At 37.7% G+C, this 25,321-nt stretch overlaps 1 protein-coding gene across 1 annotated transcript in view; it reads right to left on the reverse strand.

The window, feature by feature from the left end:
- Positions 1–300: 300 nt before the first annotated feature.
- Positions 301–25,321, reverse strand: part of AZIN1 (antizyme inhibitor 1) — a 29,487-nt gene continuing 4,466 nt past the window's right edge. Inside the window, exons 2-12 of the mRNA XM_081950565.1 lie at positions 21,283–21,420; positions 18,473–18,671; positions 18,062–18,235; positions 17,620–17,792; positions 15,876–16,010; positions 14,877–14,958; positions 10,915–10,989; positions 9,158–9,323; positions 3,078–3,193; positions 2,725–2,939; positions 301–2,021 (exon numbers count right to left, since the gene is read on the reverse strand). Coding sequence (XP_081806691.1) covers positions 1,910–2,021; positions 2,725–2,939; positions 3,078–3,193; positions 9,158–9,323; positions 10,915–10,989; positions 14,877–14,958; positions 15,876–16,010; positions 17,620–17,792; positions 18,062–18,235; positions 18,473–18,574 — 1,350 coding nt within the window. The 5' untranslated portion in view covers positions 18,575–18,671; positions 21,283–21,420 and the 3' untranslated portion in view covers positions 301–1,909. The remainder of the gene's footprint in view (positions 2,022–2,724; positions 2,940–3,077; positions 3,194–9,157; positions 9,324–10,914; positions 10,990–14,876; positions 14,959–15,875; positions 16,011–17,619; positions 17,793–18,061; positions 18,236–18,472; positions 18,672–21,282; positions 21,421–25,321) is intronic.

Here is a 25,321-nt window from a genome sequence, read left to right on the forward strand (position 1 = left end):
TTTAACTAATGAGGGATGTTTAGATTTGAACTATTAAATGAAAATAAGGTCAGCGTGTAAAATATGTATTTTAGATCAATGGCAATTAAGCAATTACCACAATATTTCAAGAGACACAGTTGCAAGTTTCCCTCTCTGTCCCATTACATCTACTAACTAGTTAATAAGCAGTGTTGAATGCACTGTTTGCTGCATTTGAACACTGATTATTTTCTATTATGGATGACCATATGAATGCAGATGAGACAGCTCCAAAAGCAATTAATTGTACTATATACAAGACAAAGTTCCATTGATTAATTTGCTATATAGAAATCATTCAGTTTTATATTTGTGTTATTCCAAAACTGATATTACAATATTGTAAACAGAAGATAAGTTTTAGCATATAAATTCAAATATATACTAAGTTCAAACCAGTTTTTATGGCAAACTGTCAAATACAATACAGACATTTCCAAGGTGACTGTACCATTTACAACAGAGTTGGTTAAACTCACAATAGTTTAAAAACGTATAGCAGAGCCATGGGCATCATTAGAGACACTTGGGGAATTACGACAGTTGTTCCCTTTTTCCAGACTGACAGAACCCTGGCATTGGATCAAAATGCTAGAAAGTGATCTGTCTTTTGCCTGAATTGGAAAACTGAATTAGTTTGTATTTTTATTTGTGCTTTAAAGCTCACAGCCATGGTTAGTGCTCAGGGTCACTTAGATTTAGCTGTAGAAACCATTCATGCAAGTGAAAAGCATCTCAAATATAGTACCTGTAATTTTAAATGTTCATGCTAAACAGAACCATTTTCTATAATGATGTTCCTCTAGCAAACAGTGCATTTTAGCTCCACTAAATTGAGGCATAAACATTCTACCAATTGGCACTAATATAAAATGCATTTACACTTGGCAGCCCATTTCGCATCACCAAATTAGATATACAAATTCCACTTTGAAATTGACTTGGTGCATTTCAAAAATAGCTACCAAGACTACTAGGTTAGTAAAATAAATTAAAATTAATCAAAATATAGGAAGAGTCTAAGTAATAATGAGTAAAAGCTTCAATAATTTCTACATTTACTGCTGAAGTTTCTCCAAATCTAATTATATCCTATTGTCAGAATTAAGGTCTTGCTTTCAATATTCAAAAGAGCAAAAACTTAATCTTAAATCAAATTTTCAGAAAGCTCTATACCTATATGTCAATGTTGAACTTAGTGCAATACATTTAGTTTATTTTAGTCATGATTTAATGTTCTGCCAATTGAACCTAAAGGTTTTTTCAATTTATCTTCTATGTTTTTGTACTTAAACTGCCATTGTTGCTTAGACTTCTTCCCTGTATTAGCTCCAGAGAACAGTAAAATCTACACAAAATTTTATTGCATTCATACAAGAGAGGGAACAACAAGGGTGAAATACAACAAATACTATGATGCAATTTTACATTTATTAAACTACAGTTCAAAGCACAAATTTACACATTCTAAATATACTAACATTGCTAACGAATTCACACTTGTTTCCCTTGATATTTCATATATCTGGGGAAAGACAACTTTACAAGACTTTCTAACAGAAATCCTTAGTATAAAAGCTGTACTTGTATGTAAACTGTTTAACAGAGAACCCAAGTGATGGGTTTCCATCTCAACTAAGTCATCCATTTTGTTGCATATTTTGTTTTAACTATTGAGGGATTAAATGATCTGACATTTCGGGATGTTTATTATGTAAGCTTTACTCCCCCAGTGAATTTAGTTGTAGCTGGTTTGCCTGGTCCCAATTGATTTCAAGTTTCAATAATTCATTCAAGATTGTTCCACTTTTCCTTCACTCTGGAATGTTGTGACCAGACAAGATTATAGACGAGCAACTGCAAGGCTAAATGTAGCATTAGTGCCTGTTTAAGCTGCAATAGAAAAGCCATCTTCAGAGCTCAGCTGAATGCAAGAAGGCACAAAGCAAAAATTCTTCATCAGTGTGTCAGAGATAAATCCTGCATCTTGCATCTCACACCTGAAGTGAAAATACAGACATTCAAGCAACAACACTGGAATACAGCAGGGTAAACAATGTTATTCAAAAAAATTTGAAATATCCAAGCAATATTGTGTTCCAACTCTAAGAAGAGTCACGCAAAAATTGTTAAAAACCAATCAAATCTATAATTATTTCCAGTCATTATGCCAGGAAATCATTTTTATTATTTATCTGTTGTAGCATATAGAAATAATTTCCTTAGAAGGTTTTTTTATTTTGTGAAAAGTGATTCCAAGGATAGAATTGTAAGATTAGCTAACTGTGTATTTAATCATTACTAATTTGCTACCTGTTTCTTGTGAAATCAGTGAGGCCTGTGAAAGTGAATCACGTTTCAAACTGAATGGAAATGTAAAGAACTCAGCATTGTAGTTGCTATTCTAAAACTGGAATCTTTTAAAAAATGATTGCTACAAAAATGCCATATCCTTCTTCCAATATAGGCTACATTGTTCAAATGTAAAAAGTCCTTAGATTTCCATCAGTTTATTTAATATGTGCCATTATGTATGGTGGGGATAAGGGATCCTGTCTAAAAATTGAAATATAATTAAGGAAACACATCCATTATCATTTAACTTTTGATATAACAATGTTAGAAAGATTTTATTCTCAAATAACAGAAATATACCTTATTTTAATTTACCAACAGCTATACAATAAAGTAATGTAAGCTTACCAGTTATGGATTGACATTACATAGTAAATGGGTGGCCTCTGGAAATCATTAAAAGCAGGTTGTTCACCCAAAGAACCAGAACCCATATTGTCAAAGAGTAGCCAGTCTCCAATATTCAGCTCAGGGAGTAGACAGCTTTCCACAATTTGATCAAGCTCATCACAGGATGGACCCCAAAGACTGCTTGCAAACAGAGGCTCATCTTCCTTGTATTTCTAAAGAAAAACAGTTATGTATTACTCAGAACAGCAATTTCTGAGCAACTTACTTATGAGTAGTGCAAATGATAGCAAAATGTAGTCCATAGTAATTTACCAAAGACTTTTGCCTGTAGCATGTAAGTATGCCCTTACCTTGTGAACCTCTGGAATAGTAGTCAAGTTCTCAGACAGCTTGCTTCCAAAAGAACCATAAACACCATCATTCATGTAATAAATGAAGACTGGTTCATCGTTCTGTGTTTGTTCCACTGTAAAATAAGCAAGCAAATACAAATTGCACAGTAAATTTCAATTTATGGTGGTGCTTTGTTTTTAAATGCTATAGCTTTTCCATGAATGCATGTTACACGAGTACGAAGAGTTAACAGTTTAGAAGAAAGAAGGATGAACTTACCAAAATATATAAAAAACATTTTACAACTAATGGTTAGGTAATGCATATAAAACTTATTTGTTGTTTAATACTATCTGATCACAAAGATGCAAATTACAATGGGTTGTGGTTTTTTTTCCAAGTGGTCATTTGTACATTTGCATTTATGGGAGCCACACCCCCACAAATTCATCATTAGAAACATCTGATAACAGATTTTTAGGCAGGAGACATGCTATGCATACTCTTGGTTCTTGTGCTTTCCCATAATAGTATCCAAACCCTTTAGGTGTTGGTCAGGCTGGCCAGAAAAGGTACCTGCCAAGTGCAAGAAGTAAATGCACAGATAACTAGTTGAAGAAACATAAGTAAGCAACTTATTCATCATCACCTCTGTATCCTAATATAGGCAATTAGCAAGCTTACTCAATGTTGGGCAAGAAGAACTGAAAAAAGTACAGCCCTCCCCAACAGTGTAGTTACCTGTGGTCTGTATGTTTATCAAATAACGTTCTATAAAAATGAATGGATGAAATATTATTTCTTTTCATAAGCCAATATAGGGAACGCCATGAAAGGAGACAATACAATCCTGGCTGGCTTTTCTTAAAATGTAAGATTTCTAACCCAAATCCCTACTTCTGGAAGGCTGTAGCAAACAGGCACAACATAGCAAAATTAGTTGCTTTATTGCAGAAAACAATTAAGCAATATAGACATGGAAGATCTCGCCAAGTGCAATACACAAATCAGGGTATGTCTTTATTTCATTCCTTACAAAACCATTGTTAGCGTTCCTGAAAACCCCAACTCCAATGAAACTCCAAGACAGGCATTCTCTCAAAGCTCCCATTTATTCCAGCTGAGTGGAATGCACTAATTTAGGAGCCTTGAAATGTCTGTAGTACAACAGAAAGAGACCCTGGATCCATTGGATGGAAAATTGAAAAGAATTTGGGTAAGGTAAAAGGATTCAGACAAGCAAAATGTGGAAAAACCAATCCACTGAAATATGTGACAATGAAGAATTGAAAACAATCTCAGCCAATGCGAAAGGTGGTACTTTTTCCCTATCAAGGTTAAACTGCAACATAAAGACCCAATGATTTTTAAGTAATCTGATGCTAGAAAATATCTACCTAGCTAATAACAAAAATACAGGTTTGAATCATGGTTAAGCCAAAGAAAATGCTTACTAATACACAGTGCTTCTTTCTCACTGAAAGGATGGCATCTGGGATTATTATATAATTGTAGGGAAGAATACAAAGAAGGCAATCTGCTTAAGACATTAACAAATTCCTTGGCTATCCAGAAATTGATGCAGATAGTCTAGGGCAGGGGTGGGGAACTGTGGCTCTTTTGCGACTTGTGGACTTCAACTCCCAGAATTCCAGAACCAACATAGCTGCCTCAGGAATTCTGGGAGTTGAAGTCCACAAGTCGCAAAAGAGCCACAGTTCCCCACCCCTGGTCTAGGGCATAATCAATAACGAGAAATAGGACTAATGCCCATTTTCTATGAACATATAAGACAGATGAGATTGTGGATTGATTTGTTATTTCGAGATATCACAAGACCTATAAACAGACATGTCTGCTAAGGCCTCCACTCCTGCCAAACCAGTTGTTACAACACTATTCTTATATATTTGGATCTGTTATTTCAAGACATCTAGGGCATACACAACCCCCCACACCCATTCACTACTTTCTTCTTGTCCTCCAGTAAACATAGTCTAAAAGTGACCATTTTATCCCACAAATAAGAATGGTAAAGACTCAATGTGTACAAAAAAGATCAGCTGCAGCATACATTTAGAATCCTGTGGCATCTGACTTTCTCTCTTCCCTGTCTGTCAGCATGAAATGAGGACAGTTCTACTGATAATCTATAATTAGTAAGGATGGAGTTATGAAAAAATAACTATAATCATCCAAAACACAAGAGAGGATTTCTAGTCTCCCAAGATTTTCTTTTAAAAAATAGGAATATTTTTGCCATAAGCTATTAAAAGCATTTAATAAAACTAAAAGAACTGCCAGAGCTTCTAGTGAGGGTCGTGGCAAACTACATATCCCCGAAGCAACAGGAATGGCATTTACAGTGGAATCGGCAGCCAAACTGGTCCATGCAAGTATTTCCAGATAAAGGAGAAATTCTGAGATTGCTCACTTGCACTCCAGATAGCTGCTCCTCATGAGTATAGACTGCATCAGTTGAGGTTTCTAGCTCATAAATTGGCAATTAGGAGTTTGAGGGATTTCAACCAAACTCACAGCCCATTATGGAGCCCATTATACAGAGACAAAGTTGAGCCAAACCTCATTTCTTAATCAGTTTGGATGCAATTAATTTACAGCTTAAAAGGGATTTTCTATATAGAAGAGTAAGATTCCATTTAGTGAATTCCAATGGAAAGGGTTTTAAGGACTTAAAAACTCTTGGCAAAAAACTAGCAACAGTTATTGTAAAATATAAAATGGGCGAAGGGAATTGCTTTCAAAGATTGTTTTTGGTGAAACTGCTTTTGAATAAATGTGGAATTAAATAAGACAAATAAACCAGCCCTTTATGGGAATGTTTTTTTTTATTTACTATTACTGAGTGTAGGCAATTGGTGGATTTTACAAAAGAGAAGATAAAGGTAATGTGAGTCAGACTGTAATGCTGACTAGCTACAAGAATGTAGATTGTGCTGCTTATTTTACAGAATGCCATTAGAGAAGAAAGTATTAAGGCACAGTAAGATGACAGAGGAAAAGTTTTCCTTTCTCTCTCTCGTTTGAGACGCTTTTTGGATTACAATATTATAATGGCAACCAGAAAAGTGGCGAGAATGAAGGAGAAGATTGCTCGAACAAGCTGCAGAAAGAGGAATTACACAGGATTAGCCACAGAAAATTTTAGAGGAATATTAAATTGACGAAATCACTTGATACCAAACTGACAGCTTTTAAACAAAATGGATGAAAGATTTGAAAAGATGAAAGACCCTAGAAAGTTATAATTATATAGTAAGAGATGAACTTATTGTATTTATAACTGCTGCAAAGGAAAATGGAGGCACATCCTTTTCCTTTTTTGTGCTTTTAGCTTTCTCATTTTTCTTACTTTATATTGTTTTTTAAAAAATACCTTTAATAAAATTATATTTAAAAAACCTGAAAGATCTGCAAGAACATAAATATCAAGGACTTCTCGAACCCTGAATATTTTCAATTACTGAGTCATCCAGTATGGTCAGCTGTATTTCTAGCCAAGGGCACTTGTCCTTTAGAGCCATTTCTCCATAAAGAGGCAACTCTCATCTGAAGGAAACTGTGTTGATTGCATATAGTGGCATCTGATGAGGAAAAGGAAGGAGTATCAGATGATAAAGAATCAGATTATTACTTTATGAGGATACATAAGGGTCAGCTGAGTCTCAGTAATTCCAAGGCAGTGATTGTGAAGGTGACACAGGAACCTATTACAATAGGTACAGTTGTGATTTTAGTACTGCTGATCTTGAGCTACATGAAAAGTCACAAGATAAGTAGACCAGATGAAGTGGTAGTAACTGAACAATGCTTATCAAAGTAGTTGTGGGTTTAATAGGGATCATGAAACTACACAAGTAATCAAGTGTGGAGTATAAGGATGACGAAGAATAGAAATCTTCACAGCAAAATCAAGAAGCCAGTTAAGCAACCTAACGATATGAATGAGATCCCTAATTATAGATGAAAAAGATCCAAGCAACAGAGAAGACAATTTAAGAGACCACTGTTCAATTAGATGCTTCTTTTATTTTGCTTTGCTTCAGAAAGTATTTGAAAAATCTTTCTGGAAACAGACCAGTGCAAATTTAATCTATTGATATCAAGGCAACTGAAAGTTTCAAGGAATGCTGTTGAATCAGATGATCAGTCCCCATCTCTATCCATTCTAGAAGCAAGGGCAATAGAAGACTAGGCACACTAGCAGACATATCACCTACAAGGAATATTTTCTTCCAAAGGAAAGGTCAAAGCCAGGAAAATGCTTTATTACCAGTGGGACAGCCTCTGACAAGGCTAACGATTATTAGCTGGCAAAAGCTAGCTGTTGTATTTCAAGGACTATTGAAAAGACTATTGAGATGGTATAGTCCAAATAACTGACAGAAGATTTGCTAAGAGTTCATTGATGCTGAAGAACAAAAAGGACAAAAGGAAAGGTGTAATAATTTGGCAGGAAGGATGAGAATGAAAAGACAAAAGTAGGTAACAATTATAAACAAACATAATTTTCTTCAACTGTGAAAACGAGACACAACAAATCAGTGGTCGGCAAGCCGCGGCTCGCGAGCCACAAGCGGCTCTTTACACATTTTAATGCGGCTCTTCTGTGTGCCGGATTATTATCTTCCCTAATCATTGTGGATCGAAAAGAAAAAAGGGAAAGGGGCGCTTGTTTTGAAGCGCCCGCTCCCCTCCCTCCTCTCGGGCACTTCAAAACAAGCGCCCCTTTCCCTTTTTTCTTTTCGACCCACAATGATTAGGGAGGATCCTGAAGTCGGGCGGGGACCAGCAAAAATCTAACCGGGGAGCCGGGCAGTAGCAAATTAGCCAATCATGCGAGGAAAGTGAGGTCTGACCGGGTGGGCAGCGAAACTCCAGGGCTCTCTGTTCTAATTCCCCGTGAAAACTGTTGCCTCTGAAGCGTTTGCTCTACTGTTTGAACCTTTAAGCGTCCCTTTCCCTTTTTTCTTTTCAACCCACAATGATTAGGGAGGATCCTGAAGTCGGGCGGAGACGAGAAGCGAGGAGGGGGGCGGGGGGGGGGGAAAGCTCCTTGGCCTCCGTCTCTTTTTCTCCCTCCTCGCTTCTTGGGGCTCCACCAATGGGGGAGCAAGGCCCAGCACCAGGCTTTGGGCTAACACAGGGGTCTGCAAAGTTGGCTGTTTTAAGACTGGTGGACTTCAATTCTCAGAATTCTGGGAATTGAAGTCCACCAGTCTTAAGAGCCAATTTTGCAGATTCCTGGGCTAATATGATTGATGCCCTTGGTGGACTTCAATTCTCAGAATTCTGGGAGTTGAAGTCCACAAGTCTTCAAGCTGTCAGGTTTGAAGACCCCTGGGGGTTTTTTTTTTCTAAAGGGTTAGGGGTGCAAGGATCTTGTAACTTGACAGCTTTAAGACTTGCGTGCTTCAAATGCCAGAGTTTATTGAAACTAAAAACAGTGTACCATCCTATGTATTTTCGGTTTTAAAAATGTGGCTCTCAAAATAAATTTCAATCGTGGTTTTGGCGAGATTTGGCTCAGTTGAAAAAAAAGGTTGCCCACCACTGCAACAAATGAATGCTTCTACTGCTGCAATGAAATATAGAATGTCTCCCAGAAAAAATGTCTTCAGGTACAGAAAGTGCTTGAGACTGCCATTGCCAAAGTGGTGCATACATATGATGCAAAGATGAAGAAAAAATATTTTACAAGGAAATTATTTACAGATTTAAAACTTTCAGCCTGAACTTTTTCCAAGTATGATCTAGTTTTTAAGCAACTAAAGAAAACAATTTAAGGACTGTTTTCTTATTAAGCTAACTAAATGGGCCCTTTGTTCTACCAATTATTTCTTAAAATGCTACTCAAAGAAATTTAGCTTTCTGGAAAACTTCCTATAGCTTAATTTTGTCATTCCTTTATAAATGCTTATTTTAAAATACCCTGTATAAACTAATGTTAGACTTTTCTTAAAAAGAAAAACTTCGACAATCTAAGAGGAATCATATTTGACAAGCTAGGATCCAGAATAGTGATTACTCTTTACAGTTTTTACACCAATTTAAATATTTGCCAGATATTGCTTACATTTATTGAGAAGAGGGTCACCAGATTGAACAGCTTTCTTTGCAAAAATATTAACTGCTAGAGTAAATGCTGAAGAAACATAATAACATCCAGGCTCTGCAATCACAGTTACACCAGATTCTTCAGGAAAGTAGGTACCAAGCAGTGGAATGATAACACGATTAATCTAAAAAATAGAATATGAACATTTGAAAATTCTCTGCTAAATTGGAGCAATCACAACTTAATAAAATTATGGAGTCCTTGGTAATCTCTGATCTATAATAAGATAAAAATTATATTCACTCCCTGGTGGGAAATTAACTGAAGAAAATATGACTATCACAACTTACTCTTCATGAAGAAAATATCTATGAGTGGTTATTAGTATTATGGCTACATGCTAAATAGATCCAGCATTTGAGGTGGAGAACATAGTTATGTGACACAGTTGTTGCTTAACGCAGTAATTGATGACTAAGAATTTATCTGCTCTTTTCCAAGGTGTAACCCAGAGATTGCACCAAAGCCATGCATACTCAACAGAGTAGCTTGCTGCTCTACCCAGTCATTCTACACACATTGTTTTAAAGAGATCTCAGAGCAATGCATAGCAGCTACCTTACCTTACACAATGTTCTTGCCAGCTCTTGGCTATCAAGCATTATTCAGCCATATATAACTGGCAGTTCCTGACCCTGAGCTGTTTTAATAGCAATCCAATTATTCTTGGGTTTTTTGCAACAACCATGTATATAAACTTCTAGAATGATTTTCCAATCAAAATAAACCAAAGTTGGAGCCCATAAATAAACTGATTAAAATAATGGCTTCCATTTCTGGCTTATTCTACCTGTAAATTATTAACCACACCAGTTTCACATATTCTAATGATGGAAAACAATGACATTCTAGTTGTCTTTGAAATAAATGTGATACAAGCCAATGGGAAGTATTAAAACACTATCACACTATTTATAAAAGCATAGTACATTTTGTCATACTGCAGCAATTCTAAAAAAAAATCTACAAACCCTTTGGTTTTTTTAGCTGCAATAATCCACATAGTTTCTTGAGTCCAACAATTATTGTCCACAACCAGATTTGATTCCTTTTTGAAGGTGCTATAAAATTGGATTTTGCTTATACCACAGCTTCAAGCCCCATTTCCCCGCAATGTTTCATCGACAATGTAGGTTCAGGATCCTCATTACACTGAAAAGATCTTAATGTTGCACATATACTGAATTCCACCTGAACCTAGACAATCAGGGTTTGGGCTTTATGGAAGCCAAGCATATACAACTATATTGTAAAAACTGCCTTGGTCCAGACATTTATACAGACAGCTTTCCTGAAATTAAAGCACAAGCCCAATGTTGAGGTGCATAGGACTCACTGTGCTCTTGGTAAATATGTCTAATCTGTGGCTGTTTCAAGTTCTAACCAAGTCAACCAACTGTGCATAAATTGTTTATATTTTAATAACAACTGTTTTGTATTTTTAATAGTGACTTGCTTTTTTACATATCATTTTGTTTAATGGTTGTATGTTGTCCAGAGTCACTTTTTATGAATATGCCTGGCCATACAAATTTGATAAATAAGCAAACAGTGCATGCTGTGTAAGTGAAACTCCAATTTTATTGCTTGTTGCCAAAGTAACCTTACAGTTTTACATTCATAGTACTGTAAACAGAAGTTTGAACTGAATAAAATGACAGGCCAAATTCTATATGAAAAAATCTTCTTTATTGGAAAAAAATCTAATTTCATACCTCTTCCAGATCAAGTTCATGATCAGTGAAACCACCACCAATGTTCAACATATTCAAGGTAAAGCCAAATTCTTCCTAAAACGGAAATGCAGAAAGTTTGCAGTTTATAACATATTTGTTCTTTTCAAATAATGTTTACCCTTCATTTATACAACTCTTCAACTAAGTACTCTGTTACATTGCTACAAGCATTTCTATAGTTTAAAAAAAGAACTAAAACTTAACAGATGTCAAATAAAAAGAAAAAATAACTACCAATATTAAATATGAAACTAATATTGCAAATATTGCAGCCTGGATCCAACAAATGGCTAATGGAATTCTGGTCACAGCATACAGGTTTCTTATTTCTTACTTCCTCCTACAATCCTCTGTGCCCCCTGAAAACCATTTCTAAGGCTTGGACAATTTCCTGAAAGATCTCACTTGTGATCTGTGACTTTATAACAGGAAAAATTTCTTCTTGTGTGCATTCAGATGTGCCTTTCAAAATAGCTATCAACCACTGAACCCAGCCATTGTAACAGAAAAAAATCCCATATTTAATGTAGAAATATGACATAAATTTTAAATCAATTAAAACAAATTAACTACATTTTAAAAAAAAGTTTCTTGTAGGGAGGTGTAAAACTTTCAATGCTCTGTGCACACAACAGCCTGTGTATGTGTGTGCGTGCATATCTGAACTGAAGCTTAAGTGTGGCCTATACCAACATAAAACTCTCATATCCCGGGAATTCATGGCTTCCATGACAGCCATGGGTCTGACTCAAGTAATTCAGGACCCCACTCACGAGCGAGGCCACATTCTGGATCTTGTGTTTGTCTCCGACCAGTGGACGAGTGATCTGGGAAGAGGGCATTTAGTCATCACGCCCCTGTCATGGTCAGATCACTCACTTCTCCAGCTTGACTTCCCTGGCGCTACTCCCCACCGCGGGGAGGCGGAACCAGATTATCCCAGATGGTTCCGCCCCAAGCGCCTGATGGAACCGGATAGGTTCCAGGCTGAGCTTGGGCCATTTCCTGCTGACCTGTCCCGCTCCCGGGCTGAGGACCTGGTAGCCGCATGGAATAGTGCGGCTGCCGGTGCCTTGGACCGGGTGGCGCCTTTGCGGCCTCTCCGACGGCCACGATCGACCCGGGCCCCCTGGTTTAACGGGGAGCTAAGGGCGATGAAACGCCTTAGGAGACGCCTGGAGAGTAAGTGGAGATCCTCCCGCTCCGAAGCTGACCGAACACAGGTAAGAGCCTACATAAGGACCTACCTTGTGGCAATTAGAGTGGCCAAACGTCAGTATTGTGCCACTCTTATAGCGTCCGCAGAGAACCGCCCTGCTGCCCTGTTTCGGGTGACCCGCTCCCTTCTGTCACAGGAGCAGCGGGACCCCCCATTGCAGGGCAGGGCAGAGGAATTTGGAGAGTTCCTGCAGGATAAAATCGATCATATCCGGAGAGGTTGGACCCACTCCAGTGCTCCAGTGGGGACGTCCGAGACTAGTCTTGAGAGACCATGCTGGGAGGAGTTTGACCCTGTTGTCATCAAAGATTTGGACAGGTTGCGCGGGCGACTGCGGGCCACCACATGTTTACTGGACCCGTGTCCCTCCTGGTTGGTGCTGGCCTCCTGGGAGGGCTCACGAGGCTGGCTACTGGGGCTGGTGAACGCTTCGTTGGGGGAGGGCCGGATGCCGGCCGCCCTGAAAGAGGCGGTGGTCAGGCCCCTGCTCAAGAAGCCTTCTCTGGACCCAAAGGAACTAGCAAATTATCGTCCTGTCTCCAACCTTCCTTTTTTAGCAAAGGTTGTTGAGAGTGTGGTGGCTCAGCAGTTTCCGCGTCACCTGGAGGAAGATGATTATCTAGACCCGCGCCAGTCCGGCTTCCGACTCGGTCACAGCACGGAGACGGCCTTGGTCGCGTTGGTGGATGATCTCTGGAGGGCAAAGGATGAGGGTTGTTCCTCCATCCTTGTTCTATTAGATCTCTCGGCGGCCTTCGATACCATCGACCATGGTATCCTATTGCGCCGGCTGGAGGGGTTGGGGATTGGAGGCACCGTGCTACGGTGGTTCCACTCCTACCTCTCTGGCCGGACGCAATGTGTGTTGACGGGGGAGCAGAGGTCGACCGCAAGGCCCCTCATTTGTGGGGTCCCACAGGGGTCGATTCTCTCGCCTCTCTTGTTCAACATATATATGAAGCCGCTGGGCGAGATCATCCGTGGTTTTGGGGTGAGTTACCATCTGTACGCTGATGATACTCAGTTGTACATTTCCACCCCAAACCACCCCAACGAGGCTGTCGAAGTGATGACCCGATGTCTGGAAGCCGTACGGGTCTGGATGGATGACAGCAGGCTCAGGCTCAACCCCTCCAAGACAGAGTGGCTGTGGTTCCCGGCTTCCCGATTCAATCAGCATATTCCATCGCTGACCATCGGGGATGAGCAATTAGCCCCGGTGGAAGGGGCGCGCAACTTTGGCGTCCTCCTTGACGATCGGCTGACCTTAGAAGATCACGTGGCGACCGTGGCAAGGGGGGCGTTCCTCCAGGTTCGCCTCGTGCGCCAGTTGCGGCCCCTTTTGGACCGGGAGGCCTTGCGCACAGTCACTCACGCGCTGGTGACGTCCCGCCTGGACTACTGTAACGCTCTCTACATGGGGCTCCCCTTGAGGTGCGCCCGGAGACTGCAGTTGGTCCAGAATGCAGCCGCGCGGGTTATTATGGGGAGATCGAGATTCTCCCATATAACACCTATCCTGCGCGAGCTGCACTGGCTTCCTGTGGCCTACCGGGTGCGCTTCAAGGTACTGGTTACCATCTTCAAAGCGCTCCATGGCACAGGGCCTAGTTACCTGCGGGATCGCGTCCTGCCCCATACATCCCTGCGACCCACTCGCTCACACAGGGAGGGGCTACTCCGGGTGCCGTCCTCTAGAGAGTGCCTGGGGACGGTGCCCAGGAGTAGGGCCTTCTCTGTGGTGGGCCCTACCCTTTGGAATGACCTCCCCCCAGACATCCGGACAACAACCGATCTTCGCTCCTTCCGTATGAAGCTGAAGACCTACCTGTTTTGTCAAGCCGGCCTGGCATAACGTTACTATCTTGCCACCCCAGGTCATTTTACAATGGGAAATTTTGTTTTTAATATTTTTGGGGTTTTAAACTTTGTAAGTATGCTTATTTATGGACTTATTTTTACCTCCTCTGCACGATTTTATGGTGCTATCTTGATTATTGCTCTGTACGTCGCCCCGAGTCCCTGTGGGGAGAGGGGGCGACTAATAAGTTCAATAAAATAAATAAATAAAATAAATATCCAAGCCTAAGTATTTGAAGTTGGGAAAATGAGGAAAAGACAAGATTACTTAACAGCGAAGAGGAAACGGAGAAAAGAAAAGCTTGGAAAATCCTGTCCCCCAATAGGCAAGATATGCTGTACTTGAAATCTATGGTATAGTGTGGTGCAGTGACTCTAAGAACCCTTGACTTCAAGTATAGTATATCTAGCTGGGAAGCCCAAGGAAAAGGGCAGGCAGGCTGATAGTATGCCTCCTCCTTTTTTAATACAAAATTTTATTGGTTATTGGAGTATGCCTCCTCCTTGTATTTGCTGCCAGTGTAATATCTAACTAGTCCACTCGAGAGGGACAGGCAGACACATGGGATATACTGCATTTTAATTCATGACAATAATTAAAACAAACAAGGAACGAGGCCATGTGGACACAAAGGAAACAAGCGATCCCCTACTTGTTCCTTTAAACATCCCTTGAATATATATTTTTTCAAAGCACACTCAAAATGTCTCTGTTTTAGTTTGGACAAACTATGAGTTACTCAGTCCAGAATGGTACAGCCAATCCTCCAAACACATTTCCCACTCTGGACAAATTCCTAGTTTCTTATATCAAGAAGATCTGAACTTACAGGTACATATACTCAAGTTTTAGTGTACTTACAGCCATATCAAATACACAACGAGCATCAGAAATAGCATCTTTGTATGCTTGAGATTCCATGCAAGGGTTTGACACGTGAAACCTTTCATTAAAAAAAAAAAAGAACTAGAAGTTACATGAGGTAACATTGCATTATTGTTACAAAGAAGTTTTAAATTTTGTACAGTGTAGAAAAGATATCTTTTAATTTCTCAAATCCACCAAATAGTGTAATAGCTAAAATATTAATAAAAAAGAATCTTGGGTAAACATGAGTTAAGAAGTAATTAAACTAAGTATCAGTGTGGGTGATGTTTTCCAGTATTTTTTTCTCCACAATTCAGTTGGGCATTTCTCATTCTCTCACAATATGAAGAAATGATCTGGTACCTTTTCACAACTATCTCTACTTTACAGGGATATTTAACTAAGATAACTGATTCAGCTATACATAATTTTCACAATGGTCAATCACAATCATTTTTTCTTCAAAAAATAGCTTTTGGGGGAAATATTCTTTATTTTTAAAGAATATTAACCTTTTCCACTTAACAAAGCCATTCTTCTAAACTGCTTACAAAAGTTGCTGACTTAAGATCAAGTTAATTTATCTTGCAAATAAATATGAAGATCAAAAACTAACAACAAAAGCTTCACTAACAAGATGCTGAATTGAGCTTAAACGTTTTAATCGCAAATCCAATAGTTTGCAATTTTGCTTTAAAAATTAACTAGCTTTAAAGCAAGAAACCACTTTTCTTTCAGTATCATGAATGCCTTCAATTTGCTGCTATATATAAAGTATATTTCTATAAAATATTAGTATATCCAAAAAGCTATATACATAGGTGATTCCTGCTATAAGCACTTATTTGCAAGAGTTTATCCTATGAAGGAATGTTATGTGCATTTTTGCAACATACACTGAATTTTTTTGTCAACCTTGCAGCTTTAATTTTAATTTGACATGTATTTTCAACACCAATGACAGGAATGGAGAAATATTACAGGTCCACTCACTTAACACCAACTATTTGGACATTCAGCTCCTTAGCACATTCCATGAGATGACGACAATTCTTCAGGGTAGTGCCAAACTTCATAGTCATCTCTTCATCTCCATTTATGTCTTCTGTGGCAATATGAAGTAAGAGCCTAAGAGAAGGGGAAGATGATTGGGGCACAGTTGGTTTACAGCAGCATCAGCACATGTGAAGCCTGAAGACTGTCAGAAGCATGTTGATTATGATGTCATTACTCCAATTCTGTCGCCGACGAGTCATGTGAGCCTAATAAAAACAATCCTGTACAGAGAGAAAACTACCAATTAGGGCCTAAAACATGGAGTCAGAAAAAGCATGGGGGGGTTGGAAATGCAGCTGCTAAAGACTGTTGTAGCAGAAAGTCTGTTGAATGCTGCAATGAAAAGCCATTACACCATAGTACAATCATAATCCAAGTACCTTTAAAAATATATGTTAAATATGGTACACTGCTGGATACTGAAGCAAACTGTATAAAGATACTTTCTTCATTTCCTTTAATTATGGACAAATATGAGTGCTTTCTTCTTTCACTAAAACCTAAACTGGTAGAAATTCAAAAATTTTATTCCTTCTGATCTCTAAAATAAAAAATCTATTTGCAAACGGAGTATCAGTTAATAGTCAGAATTGCTCATAGACATTGGAATAATATATTTATTGCTGCAGGTTTATCAATCTTCTCCAAGAATTGGTGTATGTGTACCTCCAGAAATAATCGTATTGTCTCTCTTCTCATTACCACAGCCTACATAAGTTGCTACATAGGCAGTTTGCCCAATATAATTATTGGAGTACTACAATATCAGAATAGTGGTCAACAGCAAATACAGATATATCCATAAACTCATGCAACCAAATATTGTCCACTATTCTTTTTAATGCAATTATTTGATCTTAAAGTACTATGCTTCAGTATCTATCAGTAACATGGGACAAAATAAAATGTATCTGACATTTGTAAATCATAACCCAATTATGAAGCTATATTGCAACTATACTTTTATGCAGAACTTGAAATTAGAGAAAGAAATATCTCTACTTCCCAACACATTTTTGGATCCTTTGCATAACAAAATATACTTCAGGAATAGAGAAAGGCAAGTAAGATAAGCAGGGGTGGTTTTTTTATTACTATTTCCAATGATCACATACTTACCTCTAAAAGGCTTATCTCTTTTAGATAATCCTTCTTTCATGCTGCTGCTTTCCCTGTAACCTAGAAGAAAGCTTGATGTGCATTGCTGGTGCAGCACCATAATTCTATCACACAGTGAACCATTCCAGATTTGTACTTGATTTTCCCCTCTGAAACTTTCTGGATACTAAAGGGATCTTGAGGCAATTTTCACAGCTGGTCATGTGATCAGAAATTCAATTCATGCCAGAGTCCCAAGCAACATAGGGATATAAACATATAATATAAATTTGTTTCTTATTCTTGACTGCCCACATAATCTTGGCAGGAACAACTTCTGTGTCAAAGAGTTTTAAGGTATGTTGATAAAGTATTATCAATAAAGATTAGAATTTTTTTAAAAGCAGTTCCTAAAAAGAAACTGAAGGGATCAAAAAAATACTAAATTCTTAATAATCATCCATTTTAAACTGGAAAATGTAGAGATGCATGGTAGAACTATAAATAAATAAATGAAATATACTTTAGAAATGTATCTTTTTTTACTTGACTCCCACATTAAAATTAATAAATTTAAGCTTACTTTGCATTTGAATGGTTTCTAGCAATTTTCTTTAATTCTAATTCATTATCACATGTCAAGATGTTTACTCCAATTTTTGCTGCATATTTTATTTGAGAAGCTTGCTTGCAAGGACTGGTGAATATAATGTTTTCAGGAGAAACACCCAAGTCTTGAACCAATGCCATTTCAGTCTGAAACAGAAAATATATTGTTTTTAAATTACTTTTAATCTTAGAAACAAAATTTTAGAAATCAATTGACTAAAAGTTAAGAATAAATAAATTTTCAATCACAAACGTCAACTCATCCATGAGCTTTGTAAAGGAAGGCTTCTAAAAACAAAGTACCACCATATAAATTGCCTTATATCCAGAGGCCAATTAATCTCTAAAACTTGTCAGTGAGGTCAGCATTATCTAGAAACTTTAAGAGAATGAGAAAAGGAACTCTGAAGACTTACTTTATTTGAGCAAGCAAACCCAGTTCCAAGAGCTGATAGTATCTCGAGTACACCAGGGCTGGAATTACATTTTAGGCTGTAAAACGGCTTTATTGGTGCCATCACATTCTGCCAGTGAATATGTTGCTTGATCAGGTTTCCCAGATCGCCAATAAAAAAACTATTTTTTCCAGTCTATAAAGAAAGTATTTTAATCTACAGTTAACAATGAGCAATCTTTAGTGAATAACCAACAAATTTTAGAGAACATTTGTCACTTTCTCTTACTGCCTCAAAATGGATGTTTTTTTTTTCATTTTCTTTTAACTACACATAACTCATAAAATATGATTTATCAGAACACGTATGAAGCTGTAAGATTTATATATGTAAAAGTAAGCATAATGGGAATACGATGTAAAAACAGCTTACAAGGGTATGTTCATAAATGTAGTTGTCAACGACATCAGCAATGTTCATTCCTTCATCCAGTAAGCCAATGGAGTAGTTTGCATCCTCAAGAAATCCTTTCATCTCAGCCGTATTCCGCAAAGCCGACAGTCATAAACCAAGAAACACAAGGAACAGGCCACAAAGCCTTAGAGCTGGATCCTTAAAATTATGCAACAAACTGTTAAAAAAAAAATCAGGTCCATTTTAGTTTGGATTATATATGGATAACACCTTCATGTGGAAAACTATTGTTCTGAAGAAAGATATAGATGTAGTAAAAAAAAGGATTTAATGTCTGTCCCTCCAACTTTGTTATTCTATGTCTATATTTTCTTCAATTTTTAGGCTGTAGAGAAATAGCACATACTGTATTTTTCAGAGTATAAGACACACTGGAGTGTACGATGCACTAAGGTTTGAAGAGGCAAATTTAAAAAAAAAAGTTTTTGCACTCTGTAAACCTCCCCAAAACGACCTGTTTTTCGCGAAAATGGGTCTGGTTTTTTTTTTCCAAAATAAGGACATGAATAGCCTTTAGGCGGCTTGTAGAGTGCTCCGGGGGGGGGGGGGGGACAAGTAAAAAATGGCCCATTTTTCACAAAAACAGACCTGTTTTTTGTTTTAAAAAAAGGGGGGGTATGCATAGCCTTTAGGAGGCTTATAGAGTGCTCCTGGAGGCTGGGGGAGCAAAATTGAGCAAAAGCAGGCCATTTTTCACTCATTTCTGCCCTCCCCAGCCCCCAGGAGCACTCTGGAAGTCTCCTAAAGGCTATGCACTGATTAGGCTACAACCACAATTATCCTACATAATATAGAAATAGTCTCTTTTCTATAGCCATCAATTGAAGGAGAAAGCTGAAAACATATTAATGGGGCTTGAATAAACAATTAGACAAGGCAATGGTAAGTAATACTCTGTTCCTAATAAATTAATATTTAATTGACTTTTCCCTCAATCATTTCAGAGTAGAACTTGAACAGAAACAATGTGGTAAGTCAACTCGAGCAGATATTACATTTCCAGAATGATTACCAAATATTAGCAATCAAATTATTCAAGACAACCTTGGGAAACTTTGCTATTATAGTAGCAGGTATTTAGTTCACTTTTGCTTGGACAAGAGGAGCCAGCACTAACATAATATGATTACTCAGTCTTATGAAACAGCTAAATAAGCCCATAGCTCCTAGGATCTTGCAACATGTTTCTTCTTGACAGTTTACCTGGGTGTTAATGATTTAACAGAGATGTATCAAATATTTTGCAGATAAAGCATTGTATAGCAAGCTACAAGATTATACCTTTTTTCTTTTGCAAATTTTTTTTTTGTGTTTAATATTGAATTTAAGGATTATGATCCATTTTAAAAATATGTCTTCAGATAGTTTAGTAATAAAGCCAGTTTGGTGATGTTTTTATGGTATCAAACTAAAAACATGGAGACCATGAGTTCCAGTCCCATCATAGGCAGGAAGCTAACTGGGTGACCTGAGACTAGTCACTTTTTCTCAGCCCTAGCAAGAAAATATTGGCAAACCATTTCCAAAAATAATTGCCATGAAAACTGCAGACTTGTCCAGGCAGTTTCCAAGATAGGGCACAACTGAATGAAAGAAACTAGAGAGTTGGGTTGATATAATGATTTAAGGCACTAGGCTAGAAACTGAGTTCTAGTCCTTCCTTAGATAAAGATTTCCCCTATCCAGTTCACTTTCCCCTATCCTCTGTTTCTTAGTAGAGGGAGCCAACATTTTCCAAACCCATTTCTGTTGTCATATGGTCAGCATGACTATATATATGCAGAAGTGCATGAAATGCTATTACCTTCCCACTGAAGTGGTACTTATTTATCTACTCACATTTACATGCTTTCGAACTGCTAGGTGGGCAGAAGCTGGGGCAAGTAATGGGAGCTCACCCTATTGCATGGTGTTCAGGTTTTGAACCTGGGCTGCCATCTTTCCAGGTGATAACCTCAGAATTTTTAACTGCTGAGCCATCGTCCCTTGCCTTAGACATGAATGTAACTGGGCTACTATGGTCCAGCCACTTCCTCTCAAGTCATCAGAAGACAATAGCAAATTATTTTCGAGAATTTTGCAATGAAAACTGCAGGGATTGGGCAAGGCATTTGCTAGGAGTCAGATCAAAATATTATGCGTATGTATGTGCACTATAAGTCTACAGTAACTAAGAGACAATTAAGCAGGGCTATAATTGTGCGGACAGGAGAAATCAATGAACTTCACTATGCCTGATAGTACTAGCAAAAGATGGACCCACATGGTGTAGTCTCTGCCAAAGTTCAGGAATTAGTAGTTACAGTAGCTTCATGGCTAGATGTTTTAATGTTCTTTACTGGTTTTAATATTTTTATTGTTTTAAATTTTAAAATGTTTATTTTTAATAGTAATACGTTTTGAATTGTAATATTAATAAAAATGTACAGTCTTAGAAGACTGTTGATAAGGCTATAGCACTATTAATTTTTGAAATAAATGCAGAGTTTTACTGAATTATGACCAGTTAGATCAGTGTTTCTCAAACTTGGCGACTTTAAGTCCTGTGGACTTCAACTCCCAGAATCCCCCAGCCAGCTGGCTGGGGGATTCTGGGAGTTGAAGTCCACAGGACTTAAAGTCGCCAAGTTTGAGAAACACTGAGTTAGATTGTATCAAAATTTGACAAGAGAACATCATTAGGTGATCAACTTAAAAATAACATGTGATTTATGGTTCTTCGAACAGCTGAGTTCTGAGCTGAGAAATCAGCTGTGGTCAAGACTTACATGGACAAGTTAGGAGATGGAACCCTACTATCATCAGCTAGGTTCCCAAGGTGGCTCGGCGTTGAAGTCGAACTGTTCTCGATAAAGCACTTCTCCTAAACCCTCTGGATAGTTGTAAACTCGGTCAGAGAGCTTGCCCTATGAAGAAAATATAGTATTCATCATCAATTCAGAAAATCCAGATCCACAAAACAAATATTGCCTTACGTTGCTTCTAATATATTGGCATGCTGTTAAACGTGTTCAATTCACAACAGTTTCCCAAGGCCCATTTTTCAAAAATAAATTTCAAACCCCAGTATACAGCTTCAAACATCTGGCCCAATAGCATGGCGTCTTTCCATTTCCTCACACAGTCCCCTATGTCATAAAAATATCAGGAAACTTCAGTATATACATATAATCTCTGTTTCAAAATTTATGGTCTAAAGATATCTCATAGATCTATGGGGGGGGGGGAACAAAAACCTGTAAATGCATTTTTTAGATGAAATAAAGAACTGAGCAACAGAATCTATTCCGAGTCATAAATATGGTTTGTATTTAATCAAATTTGACTTTTAAAAGACCAGTAAATAGGAGTACATTCTTGCCCATATTGGCCATGTATGCAAATTGCACAAAGGACTACATTATGGTCAACCAAATCCTGTGGATACCAAAATCCCTCCAGCAAAATTGTGCAGTGGATATACTGGGGATGGTATCTAAACTATCATAAAATAAAATGTAGCAGGATACAGAGCTTAACTAAACCTAAGATCACCACAATTCGAGCAAAAAATAACTTAACAAGCTTAATGAAAAATCTGACCAAGCAAGCAAGCCTAATAAAAGAAGCACTAGTTTATTAAAAATTGATAATGGATAACAACTGGAAGTATATGAGGAGTGAGACCTAATAATTAAATCCACATAAGACCATTTTGATGGAAGTGGAATAAATGTGACTGGACATCCATTTTTGCAGTTCCAACAGGTAAATTCCATAATAGAACTAGTTCACTCATTTTTAGTGAGAGCAACTGGGCAGCAAACTTACTTTATACAGCTGATTTCTCTCCTGTCTGTAACCTGTAAATTGAAGCATTACTAACTAAAGCAGCTGCTATCAGTTGTGTCTTACTGGTGCAAGCTTTTACAGAATTTTAGCTTAGGCTGACATAATAAATAAATTGTGCTTTGTGGATGGGACAATATGCACTAAATGCCAGAGGGTCTACTACAGTTATACTAAGATATTGGTAGTCCCCCTATCTATCTCTGCAGTGTAATGATCCAACAGAAGGAATGGGTTGGAATTCCTTTCTGGTAGCAAATTATGTTCACACAGGAATAGGAACATTAGGTGAAGGGATGATGTGAATGAAGGTTGGTCAGTGAGATTACACAATTCTATGAAAATAAGACCTATTCAAAAAATAAGACCTAGCATGTTTTATGTGTGTGCCTAATATAAGTCCTACCTCCAAAATAAGCCCTACTTAAGAAGAGCCTGGGCAGCTGACCGACCACACATTTCAGCTTACAGCTGACCGGCCATCCATTCAACCGGGCCATCCATGCCCCGATACCTGTCTCGCAGTGGCAGCCATTTGCAGCAGAAGCCCATGTGGCTGCCGGCCCACTTCTTCTGCTTGTTCATGGCCACAATGGAGCAGAGAACGAATGGAGTGCTGGTGCTGTGGCCATGAGGCGAAGCAGGTGTCGGGCCATAGAAGGCCTGGCTGTGGGGGCCCTGAGGTAAGCTGGTGTGGGACATGGTGGGCAGCTTCATTCCCCCGTCTCACAGCAGCAGCACTAACACACCATGTAGCCTCCTACCCTGCCACAAGCAAGCAGAAGTGGGCCTCCTGTACATGGAAAAAAATAAGACACCCTCCCTCAAAATAAGCCCTAGGGGCCCAAAAAAATTAAGACGCAGTCTTAGTTTTAGGGAGACACAGTAAAACTGGAGGATAATGAAATATATTTCTAGTAATTCTACTTAGGACATAGATACCTAAACTTTTCGATTAACAAGGACACAAGATTGATCACCTGTGACTACTTTTATGTAGCTGTGCTGTTATTGAGAGATATACTAAAGTAACAATTATTTTGAAACTTTTAATCAATAAACCTATGCTACACTTGTAAAGCATTTTGTTGCCTTCTGTGGTTGGTGTTGTCACTACAGGTAGAGATTCTAAAATGCAGAATAAATTTCAGTGACATCTCCAAAAACTCTGACAAAGATTAAAGTAATAAAAGAGAAAAATCACTATACCCTGTTATCGTCTGGCAGAGGTGGAAGTGAAGTAAGCTATTTTTGAATGTAATCTATCATATATGTACTCTTAATAGTTTGGGACCCAACTGTTGTTTATTTGCATTCTCTTGCTGTACACCTACTTTAATTTTTCCCATAGCAACAATTTCAAGAAGAGAAGGAAAAACTCCTTTAACGACTAGCGAAGTTAATAATATAATTATCACATGAAACTATTGTGTTTGGGTTAGACCTAACCTGAATTACTGTGTTTAGTTCTGAACACTCTTTCAAAGTGTGTGGAATTTGTGACATCCTCAAATGTGCTAGGTAAAACCAGCCAGATACTGTATTCCTACCTGCTAAGATGTTAGTAATATTCTTTGAGCTATAAATGCAAATGTCATTAGAAGAGAGCAATATCTGTGGAAGGACATGGAGATCATCCAATGAGGAAAGGTTGCAGACTAGATACAGCTCAGAAAAAATATATCTATAGCTTAAGCTATAAATATGAATAAATATATCCTATGGTTTTAAACAGACAGATGTGAGCAAATGGGCTGAAAATAGGTTTAGATTTAAATATTTGGGATAATCATATGCACCACCACAGAGTCTCCCTCCAGTTCCTCATACTGCTTTTGGCGCCATCATAAAAGTTCTGGGTGGTCTTCCCAATTCACAATGGAGGTATCTTCAAATTTAGGCATAGATCATATACTTTGGCTGCCTCAAAGTCTCTGAGTTGCTTTTTTAATTGATGGAATCCATGACAGCATTAACATACCATAACATACTTCTATCAAAAGTTCAAATATTCAATAATATCATATTGTCATGCAATCATTTACTATATTTTTGGATAGTGACTTCAATGTAGAATCTTTAAATGTCAAATATATCAATGTAATGTTGAACTATACACCAAAACTTTGGAATCTGACTGATCAGGATCTATGATTGTATCAAGCATGGCAGGTGGCTAAAAGAATAATACTGAGAAATTAGAAATGTAGTATTATTCCAAAGGACAGGAAATGGTTGTCAGAAATGTGCAATCTACTTTTTGAAAACAGCAATATTATCTAGCAATGAATTCCATAAGATGCGTTACTATGGGCTTTTGTAATATTTTGTAAATTTTTACAGTAATAGTTTCTCCTGATTATATTATGGTATAGTAGCTATTAGTAAAGCAATAGCTAGATAAGTATAAAATATGAGGTACATTTTTTAGTTTAAAGATTATGTGTATTTTTTTAAAAAAAGTAGTTCTCTTAAATATGAAATATTTTAAACTAAATATGCTATTGTGTTAAATGCCTGCTTTAGGGATCATCCATACAAGAACTTTTAATGCTCCTTTATTAAAACAATAGACAGGATTTTTTTAAAAAAATCAAAATGAATTATAAATCAGTTTACAAACTACAATTGTTGGATACACATAGCAGTCACACAAAAGTCACCTTATCTAGTATCAATTTCATGTACATAAATATGATAGCATGTATTTGTGGTGCATTCTTTTCATGGCAAAGATAACCATGTAACAAAAATTATACAGTCTTCTCAAAATGAGTTAAATATTTCAAAAATACAAGAATCTCTGTAGGCTCCTATCAATATGCAGACAATTAGTGTGTAGTTTCAAACACAAAGTGGAACCTATTTGTCTTTTCAGTTGTAATTCTTATGCAACCATTTATTATCAAAAGAATAATAATAAGTTTTAGTATTAACACTAAGATTCAGTACTTCCAAGAAGTTTATTAAGTTGTACTG

This window comes from Natrix helvetica, assembly GCF_964273705.1.
Source record: "Natrix helvetica genome assembly, chromosome: 4".
Taxonomy (NCBI): domain Eukaryota; kingdom Metazoa; phylum Chordata; class Lepidosauria; order Squamata; family Natricidae; genus Natrix; species Natrix helvetica.